Source organism: Ranitomeya variabilis, chromosome 4, assembly GCF_051348905.1.
Source record: "Ranitomeya variabilis isolate aRanVar5 chromosome 4, aRanVar5.hap1, whole genome shotgun sequence".
NCBI lineage: Eukaryota > Metazoa > Chordata > Amphibia > Anura > Dendrobatidae > Ranitomeya > Ranitomeya variabilis.
Genome location: NC_135235.1, coordinates 61,534,594 through 61,554,040, shown reverse-complemented (window position 1 = coordinate 61,554,040; position 19,447 = coordinate 61,534,594). Strand labels below are relative to the sequence as shown.

Below are 19,447 nucleotides of genomic sequence, written 5' to 3'. Positions count from 1 at the left end.
CTCCATCTGCAAGCTGTTGGCTACAGAAATGCTGCCTTTCTGCCTGGTGGACACAGAGGATTTTCGAGACCTTATGTCCGTCGCAGTGCCCCAGTACCAGATGCCCAGTCGCCACTACTTCTCAAAGAAAGCTGTGCCTGCGCTACATGTCGCAGACAACATCACCGCTTCCTTGAGAAACTCTGTGTGTGACAGGGTGCATTTCACCACAGACACTTGGACGAGTAGACATGGACAGGGGCGTTACATGTCTGTGACTGGGCACTGGGTAACTATGGCGACATCAGGAGAAGGGGCTGCTGTCCCAGTCTTGCAGTCCCCACGAGTTGCTCGTTGATCCTCTGCATCTAGAAGTTCCTCCACTGCTTCTGCCTCCTCAACCTCCTCTCGGTCCTCCACCTGCACCCAAAGCTTGTCTGGTAATGCCACACACGTTGCAACTGCGCAGATGGAATCCTGCACACCTCCTCACTATGCTGTCACCAGGGCTCAATGGCATCAGGCAGTGTTTACATTGAAATGGCTGGGAAATGTGAGTCACACAGCTGAGGAGTTGTGGTCAGCTCTGGAGACCGATTTCCATCAATGGTTGTCTCCACTCAACCTGCAGCCAGGGAAGGCTGTGTGCAACAATGCTGCAAACCTGGGTGCGGCCCTTCACCGGGGCAATGTCACACACGTGCCTTGTATGGCTCACGTTTTGAACCTGGTTGTCCAGCAAATTTTATCCCACTATCCCGGACTAGATGGGCTTCTGCAGAGGGCACAGTCGCTGTGTGCTCACTTCCGCCGTTCGCATCCCGCAGCTCGACGACTTGCATCTCTACAGAAGTCGTTGGGCTTGCCAGTTCACCGGCTGAAATGCGATGTGCCCACACAGTGGAATTCAACTCTGCACATGTTGCAGCGACTGTGGCAGCACCGACGAGCCCTGGTGCAATACGTTATGACGTATAGCCTGGGTCAACAAGATCAAGAGGTGGGGCAAATCACGCTGCAGGAGTGGTCTCAGATCAGGGACCTATGCACCCTTCTGCACAGTTTTGAATAGCAACGAAGATGTTTTAGTGCTGACGATGCCATTATCAGCATGACCTTTCCGGTGATTTACATGCTGGAGCACACCTTACACAGTGTCCGGAGTCAGGTGGTGGAACAAGAGGAGGAGGAGGAGGAACAGGAGGAGTCGTATGCGGAAGGGATCATATCTCCAAGGTCAAGAAGGTTGGCAGCACCAAGGTGGCTGGCATTAGAGGCTGGGGAAGAGGGATTACTGAGGGCACATGGTAACAGCCAAACTGTTGAGAAAGGTGCAGGAGGCAAGGAAGAAGTGGAGGACGAACTGGCGCTGGGCATGGAAGACTCATCAGATGAGGGAGACCTTGATCAAACTTATGTTGTGCAAGGTTGAGGAGAGAGGGCAGACGAAGGAAGCATGATTGTCACCTCACCACCACCAATACAACAAGGACTTGGTCCTCCTTGATGCGCAAGACACATGAGTGCCTTCTTGCTGCACTACCTGCAACATGACCCTTGGATTGTCAGAATCCGAAGTAATGCCGACTACTGGGTTGCCACACTCTTAGATCCCCGGTACAAAAGCAAATTTGGCGAAATAATTCCTGCCATAGAAAGGGATTCACACATGCAGGAGTATCAGCAGAGACTGTTACAGAATCTAACATCTGCTTTTCCACAAAACACCAGTGGTGCACGTAGTCAATCTCTGAGTTCTAACTTGCCAACTGTGGGACTATCGAGTCATCACTTTAACCATAACAGTAACATCGTATCTGGTGGTAACAGCAATTTTTTCCAATCGTTTCAAGATTTTTTTAGACCATCCTGCAAGGCCACAAGAGACAAGAAGTCTGATGCACAGCCAACGCCTAGAGAGGATGGTACAAGAATATCTCCAAGTTAACATCGATGCCATGACTGTGGAACTGGACCCTTGCTCATTTTGGGCTTCCAATCTTGAAAAATGGCCTGAGCTCGCCACTCACACCTTGGAGATCTTGTCGTGCCCCGCAGCCAGCGTTCTCTTTGAACGTGTGTTCAACGCTGCTGGTGGTGTGCAGACAGATAAGCGCACGCGCTGTCCAGTGACAATGTAGACAGACTAAAGTTCATCAAGATGAACAAATCCTGGATCTGCAAGGACTTTTCTACCCCTGTGTCATCTTGGGGAGACTAAAAGCTTGATGATTTTTGAAAATCACCTCACTAACCGTTTTAAAAACTCTGGCAAAATTGATGCCACTTAAGTGGTGTCTGTGGCCAAGTTTTTTGAAAAAATGGAGACTCTTTTATTTAGTCCCTTTGCTGATTTTTACATGACGTTGCCATCGTCAATTCCAGGTGGGTGGGGTCATCTGCAGAGTTGTTTACTCATACTATGACCTGGGATTCAGAGGTCTGCTCCAAAGCTTCAGTGTCTGCTAGTCTGCAGAGTAGCCCAGCCACCCACCGCCTGTTTACCTAAGTACTATTTTTAACGGCATCTGGCACAGGAAATCCTTTTGGGCCTAGTAGAATTTAGTGCTACTCAGCAGCATACCCCACTCATGAAGCAAGCTACACCGCCTGTTTACCTAACTACTATTTTGTAATGGCATCTAGCCCGGGAAATCCTTTTGGGCCTAGTAGAATTTAGTGCTACTCAGCAGCGTACCCCACCCATGAAGCAAGCTACACCGCCTGTTTACCTAACTACTATTTTGTAACGGCATCTGGCCCAGGAAATCCTTTTGGGCCTAGTAGCAATTTCTGCTACTCAGCAGAGTACCCCACCCATGAAGCAAGCTACACTGCCTTCTTTCTTTCTCAATCTAACCCCACGGCTCTGGGGTGTCCACTCTCCCTCCAGCTCTCTCCTTCTCACAGGTGGACTACCACGTATTTTCACACTGTGGCGAATCTTTTGGGCCCAGGCATAAGAAGTCATCGAGGTAATGGATAATATGTGCAGCCTTACAAACATCCATGACGACACATTCGAGGAAGCAACTAAACGCGTCAAATAGTGAGCAGGATATGGAGCACCCCATGGGCAAACAGCGATCTATGTAGTATGCTCCTTCACAGAAGCAGCCCAATGGGAGGACACTATTCAGAGGCACAGATTGTAACCGGAAAACCCCCTCAATGTCTGTTTTGGCCATTAGGGTGCCCCTTACCAACTTCTTGACCTGCCTGATTGCCTCGTCAAAGGAGGTACAGTACATAATACTGTACTTGGTTCCGCGTCAATGTTGTCGTTTACTGACCTGCCCCTTGGATATGACAAATGGTGGATTAGTCTGAATGTATTGGGTTCATTTTTTTGCACAACTCCCAACGAGGGTACCACTACGTCTTCTAAGGAAAGTGTTCTGAATGGACCCGCCGCCATTCTACCTAAAGATATTTATTTTTGTATTTTTTTTGTCAAGACGTCTGGGTGTTGGTAGAGTGAGTTTAGATTTTACTCCAGCCTTTCTTGATTTTAGAACGGCATGACATGCCTATATCTGTGTCTCCTCCTCCTTTTACTCCTCCACCTCTTTTCTTTTCACATGACTATATTTTTCCATGTGTTTAAGTGTCTTCTGAGCAGTTTGTCAGCTTTTGGACACCTTTTATGGTGTTTTCTATGTGTTTTCCATGTGTTTGTATGTGTTTGTGTTTGCCTGCCATTGGTGTCAATGGGGTTCGATGGTGTTCGTCGAACGTTCGACGAACAGTTCGTCGAACACGTCCCTGTTCGACGAACCGAACTGAACCCGAACACTAGGGAGGTGGCTCATCTCTACACGTGATGTTCGAGCGAGCACCCAGCAGTGGCGAGCAGGCCAAATGAAGCACTGCTATTAAATGCAAGATCTTGGCCACAATTTAACTGCTGGCATAAAACTTGTGCAGCAATAATATCCCAATAATCATCACACACAGTTCCCCATGCTCCATTATAGAGGATTTCTACACGACCATTACATTGACCATTGCCATTTACCAGTCTTATAGACATGTCTGAACCTAAAAAAAGGAGAATGGTAATTTGTAAAAAAAGAAAATATATTATAAATTATCTTAAAGGGAACCTGACAGGTCCCCTATGTGCTCCCACCCACCAGCATTTGTATTATTGTTAATAAATACCCGGCCTAATAAGCCCTTTATAGTGTTTAAAACCTAAACAAATGTTTTAAAAAATTCTTTATAAATAGTGATGAGCGGACTTATTCAGAACACGTTCACCAATCTCAAATCTGGCCCAAACGTAGCTCATTCGGATTTGTGTTCGGATTTACTAGCATTTCCCTCATAGTCGGCAGAATTTGGGAACAGTTCAGTAAATGATCGTGTTTCCACTAATGCTTTTGTTAGGACTTTTGCTAGGATAATAGTGCTGTCGGATAAGTGGGGGGAGTGTTTAATGATGGGATTTAGTGGGGAGAGGTCAGAGGAGCTGCGGACTGTTTTTCTTTTTTCTTTTTTATATTAACTTAATGTGTGTAGATAATGGCAGCCAATCACAGCACAAATACCATCCACAACACAAGGCCTTCCATCATCTAAAACGATTGTGCTAATAAAGTGGTGCAGGCAGGGGGCCACATTTCCTAATCACATTCATTTGGATTAATATTTTGGTGCAGGAAGGAGGCTACATTTCCTAATCAAAATGATTTGGACTAACAATTGTGCTGCAGGCAGGAGGCCATATTTCCTAATGAAAATCGTTTGGGCTAATATTGTGGTGCAGGCAGAAGGCCACATTTCCCAATCTTAATCTTTGGGCTAATATTTTGGTGCCAGCAGGAGGCCACATTTCCTAAACAAACTTGTTTGGGCTAAAAAATTTTGGTGCAAAAAGGAGGCCACATTTCTTTATTTAAATTATTTGTGCTAATATGGTGTTCCAGGCTGGTCGTCACATTTCAGAATCTAAGTCCATTCAGCTAAAAGTGTGGTCCAGACACCAGCCTACATTTTTTAACCTGAATCCTTTCTGACAATAGTTTAGTCCAGACACACTAAATCTTCTGTTCTATTATTGTGGTGCATGCAAGAGGCCACATTTCCTAATCTAAATAATTTGTGTTAGTATTGTGGTGCAGGCAGGAGGCCACATTTCCTAATCTAAATCATTTGTGCTAATATTCTGGTGCAGGCAGGAGATACACATTACCAAATCTAATGTTAGCCGAATATTGGTTAGTGATAGTCAAACATGACAATAATTAATATGTGGAATAAAGCCCTGTTACAGAAACCCATCAGCATTTCATTATTCCGCTGTCAATGGCCTCACAAAGGCATTCTACATCCCACATAAAACCCCTTAACATTTTGGACTTAATGGGAAGGTAACCAAAGTACCTCCAGTCCATTAAGATTTTCTTATAAAAAATTTATAAATTATAAACTATTTATTGTTTGAGTTACCCTTAGTAGTAGAAAATATGAAAATGTGGATTACTTGAACATCTATGCAAACAACATGATATGACATCAGATGACTGAATAAAATTTCATCATTTCGAAATACCTGAGCAGACAACTCCAGCCTCTTCATTGTGTCCACAGTGTTAGGGTTGGCGGATTGCACTAAATAAAATATAAAAGAAAGTGCAATCGCAACCCGGGGTCCACCATGCAGAAATAAACCTGCTGCTAGTGTGACCAATGAAGGAACAAAACAGCGAGCGTTACCTTAGACACACTGTGTTAACGCCACACTGTGTGAATGGAACACTGATATTAAGCTCAGTTACATCACTGAGAGATACAGCACGAGTATGTGAAGTGCTATACCTTGGTAACATCACATGGATAATGGCTCGTGGATTGAGCTTGTTTTTCAGCTAAACAGTGCTAACCTCACACATTTAGGAAGCAGATGCTAAGCTAAGAGAGAGAGCTCTGTGACGCTAGGTACCATACCCTGTCACTATCACCAAGAAGTATGGCTTAAGGATTGAGCTTGCTCTGTAACTGAACTATGCCAATCATGCACATGAACGAAACAGATGCTAAGTTAAGTGGCTAGTTACCCCAGTCCTATCACTACTGAACTTGTGCCTGATCAGCACCCTAAACTTGTAGCTGACTAAAGACTCAGATGTTGAGCCAAAGGAACAAAACCACATAAGTGTGCAACCTGCCTGCCAATGTGTACAGTCTCAGAGCAAAGACACATACACACACATGCAGACAGAGTGATAGAGTATCCACCCACACACACCAAACATAGATGATACTAGCGTGCCTGCATGCACCGCTGAGAGCCTTTTATACTCTAGGCTCCACCTTAAACACTCATGCCCAGTCGGTTGAGACATCACCCACAGGCCAATCCGATGCTGCCACATCACCAGGGCAGCTAACTTCCCATCACCAATGAGAAGCCGCCACATCACGGACATGCTCAGTAAGGAGATCTTTAGACTTAGTCTTTGGAGCACAAGGCTGCACCTGCATATCACTGATTATTATAAACTTGGCTGAAGAGCCAGCAGTAACCAAATTTATACCATGAGCCTGAGAAAGATGCTGGGACCGACATCTGTGCTGAGCAGCACTCACAGCAGATGGGCTTGAATGGGAGATCACAGTAGGAGATAATGCTTGGGGTCTAACCACACAGTGAGAGAATCCAGATGCCTAACATTGCCCTCCGCTAGCATCTCCCATGACATTCGTCCCGTTTGAAGACTGCAATAAGCTGAGGGGCACAAATGTGCTCCGTAGGCTCCCAGGTTCTATGCTCTTATCCATAACCCTTCCAGTCAAACAAAAAATTTTTTTGCCATGCACCACCTTGGACCCGACAATAGCATTGACCTCAAAATCATCTGAGGATGTATCCGAACCCCCAGCAGGAGTGCCAGAAAACCAGACCATATACATGAGTTTAAAAGAGACATATGGAAAGTGTTGGTGATATTCAAGTGTGGTGGAAGACTAGGCAATAAACTACAGGATTCACCTGCTCAAAAACCTTGAAAGGACCTAAGTAGCGAGGAGCAAATTTAGTGGACTCTACATGCAGCTTGATGTTACGAGCTGACAGCCACACTAAATCTCCCGGGGCAAAGACTGGAGCAGGACAACAATACACGTCGACGGAAGCCCTCATTCTCTCCTTTGACACTTTAATTGCATCCTCCGTGCGGTCCCATATGTCACGAGCCTCCACTGCCCAGTTCACCACCATAGGGTTGGAAGAAGAGACAGGCATGGGCACAGGGACTCGCGGATGCTGACCATATTTCAGAAGAAAAAAAGTCTGCCTCGTGGAATCGAAGACGGCATTGTTCAAAGCAAACTCTGGCCATGGCAGCAGGGACGACCAGTTGTCATGCCTGGCAGAGACAAAATGCCGTAGATAACTGACCATCATCTGATTGGTCCTCTCCACCAGCCCATTCGTCTCAGGATGATACGCAGAGGACAAATTGAGCACTATACTGAGCTGGCGACAAAGCTCCCTCCAGAAACGAGATGCCAACTGGGGAACCCGGTCACTGATAATCTTGTCAAGCATCCTATGAAGGCGGAATACATGCTTGCCAAAAATACCACCAGAGACCGTGAAAATGGTATACGAGGAAGAGGAACCAGGTGTACTATTTTGGAAATATGATCGGTGACTACCCAAATGACCTTATTATTATGGGACTTAGACATGTCCACTATCAACTCCATCCCAACCATCTCCCAGGGCCTTTCTGCCAAAAGCAAGGGATAAAGCCTGTGGGCCTCTGCTTGGAGGGCCGATTCCTGGCACATGAGACACAGGTTTGCACATAAATCCTTGACATCTCACACCATCTGAGGCCACCAATAAGACATCTCTAGAAGTTCAGTGGTCCTTTTGATGCTGAAATGACCCCCCAATTGGAAGTGCGTGCCCAGAAAAGAACCTCTGGCTGCAGATTAGATGGTACATAAGATTTGCCCAGAGGTACCTGCTCTAGAGACACAATTCGAAGGCTCTTCGAAGGGACTATTAGACATGGCTCGCCCCCATCCTTGGATGAGACTGCTGAAAGGGACAGGGCATCGGCACGTAAATTCTTCTCTCTGGACAAGAAATGGATGGTAAAATTGCGCCAGGAGAAAAATAAGGACCACCTTGCCTGGCGAGAATTCAGCCTTTGGGCAGTCTGAAGATATAGAAGGTTTTTATGGTCATTGTCACGATTCACACCGTGACTGTCAAGATCCCTTAGCCGCTGCCCACAATATGATGAAAAGAACACACACAATGCTATTGACCTCTTAGTTTACAGCAGGGGCTTATTTTAGGTATCCCACTGCTCTTCAATATACCATGAACTGCAGGGATTTGTGTATCCCGCTTACAGTTTCACTCAACACTTGCAGCTCTCTGGCGCCCCCCTTACTCTCAGGTCAGATTAGGTACTGCACCTAGGGTAATTAGTCGCCAGAAAGGCTGCCTGCTATGTACTGGCTATTGGGCGCGCTGCAGCGATGCGATAACTACTCCCACTCAGGCAGGAACAATAATTATCAAGCCGCAGTCGCTACAGTGACCCCCCAAAAGCCGGCACACGGTAAGCTGCCACCAGCTCCGATCAAACGGGTCCGGAGCTAACCCCAAAACAGTAGCGTAATTCCCCTTCAAGAGACTTAGGGTACGTTTTTAGAGCAGGGAGAAAGGACTGGCATGAAATAATATACCCCACAGAATGTAGGCAGTGCTTTTTATAAAAATATTTTACAAAGATGTTACAACTGAGACAATTGCAAATATGTACAAGGTAATTATGAAAATAAAAGGATTAAAGGAAGAAAAGATAACTCACATGTTCTTAGTTCATATCAGTTCAGGCAAACACCATGCTAGGGGGAGGGGCTCCCAAAAATCCCAATGCATGAGGTACAGCTCTTCAGGTCAGACCCACATGTTCTTCCAGCAACAGACTGCCTGCTGGAGTCCGGCCAAAACAGTTATAGTTTAGCCTGGTGACATCACCAAAAGGGCTGGCTATCCCAGTCCCTCCTCTCTCTGCATTCTGACTAAGTATAAGCTAAATCTTTCTAAGACTTGTAATTCCGCTGCTGAACATATCATAATCGCACCATACCCCTCATTCATCTCGTATCATCGCCGGCATTCCAGTGAGACCAAACATGTCCCACCTGTCACGCACACTGACAGAGAAATCCCTACCTCTGTACCAGATGGAGCTAGAAACCTGTGTTTCGAGGGATGGGTAGATCCTCCGAGTGTGATTATGACGATATATTTTTGTGTTCGTATTTTAAATCGTTTGCCTAATATCTTTCAAAAACAGAACAAAGGACTTTCATGATTCTAGAATCTTCTCTAACAGTTAAAGCTGAGCACTTTCTACTACAGGAAATGCCGGTCGTAAATGCCTTTCGTCAATAAAACTCTCTTCCCCCATGCACAGTGGAAAAGCAGCTCAACTCTGAAGTAAAAGAGAAGGGGGGGTTTCTTAGCCCACATCCTGGGCTGACAAGAGAAACTAAACCTATATGATATTTCATACCATATCGTGACACCTCCCCCTTTTAGCGTGCGCTACGGTGGCAGAACCTCTTGGTATGCCTCCATGCGCACCTCCGTGGGTTCACCCTGGCGGGAGAGTCCATCTGCATTACCATGCTCTTTGCCTGCTTTGTGTTTAATGGTGAAGTCAAATTGCTGAAGGGCAAGGCTCCAGCGTAGCAACCTGCCATTGGTTCCACACATGGTGCTTAGCCAGCGCAGAGGGTTGTGGTCAGTCACCACCGTGAAGGTGCGACCGTACAAGTATGGCTGCAAGCGCTGCAGGGCCCAGACTATGGCCAGGCACTCCTTCTCAATGGTGGAGTAGGCCACTTCCCTCGGCAAAAGTTTCCGGCTCAGGTACAACACGGGGTGCTCTTGGTCCTCCGAGTCAACCTGGCTGAGCACAGCACCAAGGCCAAACTCGCTGGCGTCGGTCTGTACCAAGAACGGTCGACTGCTGTCGACTGCTTTCAACACAGGGGCGTTGCATAGTGCTGTCTTCAACGCCTGGAAGGCCCCCTCACAGCCATCTGTCCAGTTGACGATGTGGGGTAGTTTCTTCCTGGTGAGGTCCGTCAAAGGTTTTGCCAGGCTACTATAGTGCTGCACGAAGCGCCTATAGTACCCTGCAGTGCCCAGGAAGAACATCACCTGTTTCTTGTTCCTGGGAGTGGGCCAGTTCACGATCACGCCCACTTTGTCAGGCTCTGGCTTTAGGGTGTTTCCGCCTACCCGGTGCCCCAGGTAGTGAACCTCCCTCATGCCCATCTGGCACTTTCCCGGCTTGATAGTCAGTCCAGCTCGGTGAATTCGCCCGAGCACCTCCTCGAGATGCTGCAGGTGTTCATCCCAGGAGGGACTGAAGATGGTAATGTCATCTAAGTACGCCACAGCGTACTTCTCCAGTCCCTGAAGCAGGAGATTGACCATCCGCTGGAAAGTGGCAGGGGCATTCTTCATGCCGAAGGCCATGACCGTGGACTCGTACAGTCCAAAGGGTGTGATAAAGGCGGACTTCTCCTGCGCCTCGGGGCTCAGGGGAATCTGCCAGTATCCGCGACTCAGATCCATTATTGTCAGGTATTTTGCGCCAGCTAACTTCTCAAGCAGCTCCTCGATGCGCGGCATTGGGTGCACATCAGAGGCTGTAATGGCGTTGAGCCCCCTGTAGTCCACGCAGAACCGGGTGGTCCGGTCCTTCTTTGGCACGAGAACTACAGGTGAGGCCCACGCGCTCTTTGACCGTCGAATCACCCCCAGCTGTAACATCTCATCGATCTCCTGGCGCATAATCTGCTGCACCTGGTCAGAGATTCGATAGGGTGTTCGCCGTAGTGGGGCGTGATTCCCGGTGTCCACCTCATGGACGGCTAACTCAGTCCTTCCAGGCCGGTTGGAGAACACGACCCGGAAGGGTTCCAGTGTGGTTTGCAACTGCAACCGCTGTGGTTCATCTAGCGAGGCGCTTACCTCCACGTCTTCAATGGACCCACGGGCCTTGGCTTGGGCCAGCATGTCCAGGAGGGCGTTTTCCTCCCCGTCTTCGGGTGCGCTGCAGACCGGTAGGACGAAAGGTTCACGTTCGTGATGAGCCTTCATCATGTTGACGTGAAAGGCCTTTCGCCTACCCCGAGTGTGGTCAAGCGTGACCACATAGGTGACCGGGTTGAGCTGTTGGTGGACGACGTACGGGCCCTCCCAGGCTGCCTGAAGCTTATCCGTTGGTACAGGAACCAGCACCCACACCTTTTGACCCACGTGGTAGGTCCGCTCCCGGGCGTTCTGGTCGTACCAGTGCTTCTGATCAGCCTGAGCCTGCGTCATGTTGTCATGCACCAACTGCATCAAGGTCTGCATCTTGTCACGGAAGCGCATGACATACTCCACTATGGACACTTCAGAAGGGTTCGGCTCCTCTTCCCAGGATTCTCTTACCAACCCAAGGGGTCCCCGGACTCACCTGCCGTACAGGAGCTCGAAGGGGGAGAACCACGTCGAGGCCTGCGGAACCTCTCGGTAAGCGAATAGCAGGTGTGGGAGGTACCGCTCCCAGTCGCGCCCTTGTGTCTCAACCAGCATGCGTAGCATCTGTTTGAGGGTACCATTGAAGCGTTCACACAAGCCATTGGTCTGTGGGTGATACGCACTCGATACCAGGTGCTTCACCTGCATTTTCTTACAGAGAGCCTCCATTAGGTGAGACATAAATTGGGTCCCTCGATCAGTAAGCATTTCCCTGGGAAATCCTACCCGTGAAAAGATGGCCAACAGGGCATCCGCCACCTTATCTGCCCTAGTTGACGACAGAGCTACTGCCTCTGGGTACCGGGTAGCGTAGTCTACCACAGTAAGAATATATCGCTTTCCAGAGCTGCTGGAGACGGCCAGCGGGCCCACAATGTCCACCGCAATCCTCTGGAAAGGCTCCTCTATCACTGGCAAAGGGATCAGGGGAGCCTTAAGAGCAGGCCCCGCCTTCCCCACTCTTTGACAGGTGACACAGGAGCGGCAGTAGTTTGACACATCTGTCCCCATCTTAGGCCAATAGAAGTGTTCAGACAGCCGGGCCTTAGTTTTGCTGATCCCCAAGTGTCCGGCTAGCGGGATCTCATGGGCAATCCGCAACAACTCACCCCGGAATTGCTGTGGGACGACCAGCTGTCTTTCCCTCAACCACTCCTTTTGTGATTCTCCGGGTACTGTCTCCCGGTACAACCTTCCTCCTTCCCAGAACACCTTCTCCTTATCAGTTTCAGAGAATGATGTCCCGGCGAGTTGTCTCAAACTCTCTAGGCTCGCATCTGTGTGCAGAGAGGCCTGAAACTCCTGGCTAGGGGAAGCCAAAAGCGATGTCAGGGTCCCTTCCCCACGGGAACCCTCTTGGACCTGCTCTGGGTCCACCTCTGGTTCAGTCACACTGATGACTGAACACGTATCTGCGTTCCGGGCACTCTGACTGCGGGTGACAGCAGCTACGTAGGCTGTCTTCCCGGGGATTTCTACAGACCCATCAGCTGATGCTGCTATGGGCTCTACCTCCCCATCCACCCCCATTACCTCAGGAGCATTGCTACTTATGGGCCAGTTACCTTCCTCGGTGGCACTGGTCAATTGCATGGCATCACCTTCCTCACGGTTCCCATGTATCTCCCCATTTCCGGTAGCACCGACACTTGCCCCTGCTAGGGGTTCCTCAGCTGTCTCACTCCGCAGAGCGACGTGGCTGAGCACTCCTGCACCTATGGACACATCAACTTTCACAGAAACATCATTATCAGATACAGTTGGCACAGGTACAACATTTTCACCATCAATCCTAGGGAAAAAATGGTTATCAGATGCATCATTACAAGATAAAGCATGGTCAGGTAACACATGCGATTTCCCATCATCATCATCATCACCACCAGGGTTTTCCCCGGAATGATTTCTTCAGGGGCCGCCAGTTCGGGTCGGATGAGGGTTCGTTCAGCCCCGGTGTCCTTGAGGCCTGTAGCAACACGACCTCCCACAATGACACGCTGTACGTTATCACACCCCCTCCCAGCCACACCACCCACCAAAAGAACTGCTGCATTAGGCCCTGGGGCCTGGGATGAGGGGTTCTTCTGTTTGGCTGGACATCGGTGACTGAGGTGTCCAGTCTGCCTGCAGTGGTAACACTGGCGAAGTTCGGTGGTTGGTCTGGTGCTGTTGGCCACGGGGACAGGACCTCTGGTGGGTTGGCTGGCAGGGGTACTGGCGTTGGCTGCAGGCTTACCCCCTCTCCAGCTGGTGGTGACTGGCTTCCGCACTTCCGATCTACGGTTGGCCTCATAGGCATCGGCAATCTGCGCTGCTTTCGTCACGTCTTTGGGTTCTCTGTCCATCACGAACTGTCGCACCTCAGTTGGGCAAAGATGGAAGAACTGGTCTTTGATAATCAGGTCTCGCAGCTGTGCAAAGGTGGTCACTGACAGTCCTTGGGTCCACTGGTCAAACTGGGTCCCCAGTCCATGCACCACATCACTGTAACTGTCGTGTGGGCCACGTTGGAGGGTCCGAAACTTTTTACGGTACACCTCGGGTGTAAGCTGGTACTTAGCTATGAGAGCCTGCTTGATGGCCTCATAGTCACCATCTTGTTCTTGAGGGAGTGCAGCAAACGCCTCCAGAGCTTTTCCTCTCAGCCCTGGTGTCAGGTATCGTGCCCATTCTTGTGAAGGCAGCTGGTACTGTCTGCAGGCTTTCTCAAAGGCCCGCAGAAAAGTGTCCAAGTCCCCATCCTTTTCCATAACAGGAAAGTGGTCGGGCCGGGGCTTTGGTGTCTGAGCGCTGCTGGGCTCACGGCTCTGGGACGACCCCTGCATTTGCAGTTGGGCCATCTGCATCTGGTACTCCCGCTGCGCTTGGGCCTCTCGCTCGGCTCTCTCAGCCTCTCGCTGGGCCTCTCGCTCGGCTCGGGCCTCGGCCTCCTGCCGGTATTGCTGAATCAGCTGCCGACGTCCCTCATGGTCGTCAGTGGGGAATTCTTTCAAGGCCGCCTGCAGGTGGGGGTCCAATTCGCCCGGATTGCTAACGGGGCGAGCATTCAGTGGTTGGACCTCTGCTGCAGCACCATGTTCGCTGGTGCTGGCATCTGCGGCCTCTGGGCTCTGTGAGTGGTCTAGAGCGGCTTCCCATTGCATCAGGACTGCGACCAGTTGGCTTTTGTTTTTGTTTGCATAGTCAATGTGCTGTGACTTGCACAAGGCCACAAGGGTGTCTTTGGTCTGCTGCTCATAAAAGGTTTCTCCCAGCACAACCATGGTTGCCAAATAAAAGATAGGATAGAAAAACGAAGAAAAAGGGAAGGGATAATTACCAGTACACAATTGTCTCACAACTAATAAACACTGAGTTCTTTCTCCAAACTTATTTGCGCAGAGTTCTCGCAAGAACTTTCTGCAAGTTTTTAGTGAGAGGAATGATTGCTCAAACCAAATCACTAATGCTCTAATATCCCACCGCCTTGCCACCAATATGTCACGATTCACACCGTGACTGTCAAGATCCCTTAGCCGCTGCCCACAATATGATGAAAAGAACACACACAATGCTATTGACCTCTTAGTTTACAGCAGGGGCTTATTTTAGGTATCCCACTGCTCTTCAATATACCATGAACTGCAGGGATTTGTGTATCCCGCTTACAGTTTCACTCAACACTTGCAGCTCTCTGGCACCCCCCTTACTCTCAGGTCAGATTAGGTACTGCACCTAGGGTAATTAGTCGCCAGAAAGGCTGCCTGCTATGTACTGGCTATTGGGCGCGCTGCAGCGATGCGATAACTACTCCCACTCAGGCAGGAACAATAATTATCAAGCCGCAGTCGCTACAGTGACCCCCCAAAAGCCGGCACACGGTAAGCTGCCACCAGCTCCGATCAAACGGGTCCGGAGCTAACCCCAAAACAGTAGCGTAATTCCCCTTCAAGAGACTTAGGGTACGTTTTTAGAGCAGGGAGAAAGGACTGGCATGAAATAATATACCCCACAGAATGTAGGCAGTGCTTTTTATAAAAATATTTTACAAAGATGTTACAACTGAGACAATTGCAAATATGTACAAGGTAATTATGAAAATAAAAGGATTAAAGGAAGAAAAGATAACTCACATGTTCTTAGTTCATATCAGTTCAGGCAAACACCATGCTAGGGGGAGGGGCTCCCAAAAATCCCAATGCGTGAGGTACAGCTCTTCAGGTCAGACCCACATGTTCTTCCAGCAACAGACTGCCTGCTGGAGTCCGGCCAAAACGGTTATAGTTTAGCCTGGTGACATCACCAAAAGGGCTGGCTATCCCAGTCCCTCCTCTCTCTGCATTCTGACTAAGTATAAGCTAAATCTTTCTAAGACTTGTAATTCCGCTGCTGAACATATCATAATCGCACCATACCCCTCATTCATCTCGTATCATCGCCGGCATTCCAGTGAGACCAAACATGTCCCACCTGTCACGCACACTGACAGAGAAATCCCTACCTCTGTACCAGATGGAGCTAGAAACCTGTGTTTCGAGGGATGGGTAGATCCTCCGAGTGTGATTATGACGATATATTTTTGTGTTCGTATTTTAAATCGTTTGCCTAATATCTTTCAAAAACAGAACAAAGGACTTTCATGATTCTAGAATCTTCTCTAACAGTTAAAGCTGAGCACTTTCTACTACAGGAAATGCCGGTCGTAAATGCCTTTCGTCAATAAAACTCTCTTCCCCCATGCACAGTGGAAAGGCAGCTCAACTCTGAAGTAAAAGAGAAGGGGGGGTTTCTTAGCCCACATCCTGGGCTGACAAGAGAAACTAAACCTATATGATATTTCATACCATATCGTGACAGTCATGTAAAGACCTTAAAGGGATGCAGAGCTCCCTCCAGGAGATGTCTCCACTCAGATAAAGCCAATTTCGTGGCGAGCAGCTCCCTGTCCCCAATGGAATAATTACTCTCCACTGGTGAAAAGGTCTTAGAGAAAAGAAACATGCATGTATCCGACCTTGAGCATCCTTTTGATACAGGACTGCCCCAGCTTCAATGGGAGAGGCATCCACCTCCAAGATGAAAGGCTTATCAACATCGGGCTGATGCAAAACTGGCGCCCTAGCGAAATGGGACTTAAGGGAGGTAAGGACTTTGGGGACCTCCTCACACCACTGCCTAGGAATAGCTCCCTTCTTGGTGAGGGCTACCAATGGAGCTGCTAATGTGGAGAAGTGGTGAATGAACCGGAGGTAATAATTGATGAAACCCATAAAGCGCTGCACCACTTTAAGGGAATGAGGTTCCTGCCAGTTCAACACCAACTCCAGCTTGGCAGGCTCCATAGCTACATTCTTGGCTGAAATAATGTACCGAAGAAATGGTAGGGACTCCTGCTCAAACACGCACTTCTCCAGTTTGGCAAAAAGAGAATTGGCGAGTAAAAGTTCAAAGACTCTACATACAGCTTTATGGTGAGTGTTATGACCCCAATGGCGAGGGTCTCAGAGGAACGTGGAAGTCTGCAGAATACAAAAATCCAGCTCATAGGGCAGTGGTAACTGGGTTGACCATATATCTACTCCTAACGCCAACACTAGAAGTAGCCGGGGATCATTCCTACGTTGATTCTAGATGACACGCGCCAGCCGGAGAATCTAGCTACCCCTAGTAGAGGAAAACAAAGACCTTTCTTGCCTCCAGAGAAGGGGACCCCAAAGCTGGATAGAAGCCCCCCACAAATAATGACGGTGAGGTAAGAGGAAATGACAAACACAGAAATGAACCAGGTTTAGCACAGAGAGGCCCGCTTACTGATAGCAGAATAAAGAAAGGTAACTTATATGGTCAACAAAAACCCTATCAAAATCCACACTGGAAATTCAAGAACCCCCGAACCGTCTAACGGTCCGGGGGGAGAACACCAGCCCCCTAGAGCTTCCAGCAAAGGTCAGGATATAGATTTGGAACAAGCTGGACAAAAATACAAAACCAAAACAAATAGCAAAAAAGCAAAAGGCAGACTTAGCTGATATAACTGGAACCAGGATCAGTAGACAAGAGCACAGCAGACTAGCTCTGATAACTACGTTGCCAGGCATAGAACTGAAGGTCCAGGGAGCTTATATAGCAACACCCCTAACTAACGACCCAGGTGCGGATAAAAGGAATGACAGAAAAACCAGAGTCAAAAAACTAGTAACCACTAGAGGGAGCAAAAAGCAAATTCACAACAGTACCCCCCCCCCTTAGTGAGGGGTCACCGAACCCTCACCACGACCACCAGGGCGATCAGGATGAGCGGCATGAAAGGCACGAACTAAATCGGCCGCATGAACATCAGAGGCGACCACCCAGGAATTATCCTCCTGACCATAGCCCTTCCACTTGACCAGGTATTGAAGCCTCCGCCTGGAAAGGCGAGAATCCAAGATCTTCTCCACCACATACTCCAACTCGCCCTCAACCTACACCGGAGCAGGAGGCTCAGCAGAAGGAACTACAGGCACAATGTACCGCCGCAACAAGGACCTATGAAATACATTGTGAATAGCAAACGACACAGGAAGATCCAGACGAAAAGATACAGGATTAAGGATTTCCAATATCTTGTAAGGCCCAATAAAACGAGGTTTAAATTTGGGAGAGGAGACCTTCATAGGAACAAAGCGGGAAGAAAGCCATACCAAATCCCCAACGCGTAGTCGGGGACCCACACCGCGGCGGCGGTTGGCAAAGCGCTGAGCCTTCTCCTGTGACAACTTCAAGTTGTCCACCACATGATTCCAGATCTGCTGCAACCTATCCACCACAGAATCCACCCCAGGACAGTCAGAAGGCTCCACATGACCCGAAGAAAAGCGAGGATGGAAACCAGAGTTGCAGAAAAAAGGCGAAACCAAGGTGGCGGAACTAGCCCGATTATTAAGGGCAAACTCAGCCAACGGCAAGAATGTCACCCAATCGTCCTGATCAGCAGAGACAAAACACCTCAAATAAGCCTCCAAAGTCTGATTGGTTCGCTCCGTCTGTCCATTAGTCTGAGGATGGAAAGCAGACGAAAACGACAAATCAATGCCCATCCTACTACAAAAGGATCGCCAGAACCTGGAAACGAACTGGGATCCTCTGTCTGACACAATATTCTCAGGGATGCCGTGCAAACGAACCACGTTCTGGAAAAACACAGGAACCAGATCGGAAGAGGAAGGAAGCTTAGGCAAAGGAACCAAATGGACCATCTTGGAGAAGCGATCACATATCACCCAGATAACGGACATGCCCTGAGATAGCGGAAGATCAGAAATGAAATCCATGGAGATATGTGTCCAAGGTCTCTTCGGGACAGGCAAGGGCAAGAGCAAACCGCTGGCACGAGAACAGCAAGGCTTAGCTCGAGCACAAGTCCCACAGGACTGCACAAATGACCGCACATCCCTTGACAAGGAAGGCCACCAAAAGGACCTGGCCACCAGATCTCTGGTGCCAAAAATTCCCGGGTGACCTGCCAACACCGAGGAATGAACCTCGGAAATGACTCTGCTGGTCCACTTATCCGGGACAAACAGTCTGTCAGGTGGACAAGACTCAGGCCTATCAGCCTGAAATCTCTGCAACACACGTCGCAGATCCGGAGAAATAGCTGACAAGATAACTCCATCTTTAAGAATACCAACAGGATCAGCGACTCCAGGAGCATCAGGCACAAAGCTCCTAGAAAGAGCATCGGCCTTCACATTCTTTGAACCTGGTAAATACGAGACAACAAAATCAAAGCGGGAGAAAAACAATGACCAGCGGGCCTGTCTCGGATTAAGGCGTTTAGCAGACTCGAGATACATCAGATTTTTGTGATCAGTCAAGACCACCACACGATGCTTAGCACCCTCGAGCCAATGACGCCACTCCTCAAATGCCCATTTCATGGCCAACAACTCCCGATTGCCCACATCATAATTTCGCTCGGCAGGCGAAAACTTCCTAGAGAAAAAGGCACAAGGTTTCATAACAGAGCAACCAGGGCCTCTCTGCGACAAAACGGCCCCTGCCCCAATCTCCGAAGCATCCACCTCAACCTGAAAGGGAAGTGAGACGTCAGGCTGGCACAAAACAGGCGCCGAAGTAAACCGGCGTTTCAACTCCTGGAAAGCCTCCACGGCAGCAGGAGCCCAGTTAGCTACATCGGAGCCCTTCTTGGTCATATCCGTCAAAGGTTTCACAATGCTAGAAAAATTAGCGATAAAACGACGGTAGAAGTTAGCGAAGCCCAAGAACTTCTGAAGACTCTTAACTGACGAGGGCTGAGTCCAATCAAGAATAGCTCGGACCTTGACTGGGTCCATCTCCACAGCAGAAGGGGAAAAAATGAACCCCAAAAAGGGAACCTTCTGTACACCAAAGAGACACTTTGAGCCC

General features: G+C 48.9%; 1 protein-coding gene across 1 annotated transcript in view; it reads right to left on the bottom strand.

The window, feature by feature from the left end:
• Positions 1-7,844: 7,844 nt before the first annotated feature.
• The window catches only part of LOC143767566 (uncharacterized), a gene marked incomplete at its 5' end in the record, with an annotated part of 125,550 nt that continues 113,947 nt past the window's right edge, over positions 7,845-19,447 (bottom strand). Inside the window, one exon of the mRNA XM_077255976.1 lies at positions 7,845-8,156. Within this exon, the coding sequence (XP_077112091.1) occupies positions 7,845-8,156 (312 nt within the window). The remainder of the gene's footprint in view (positions 8,157-19,447) is intronic.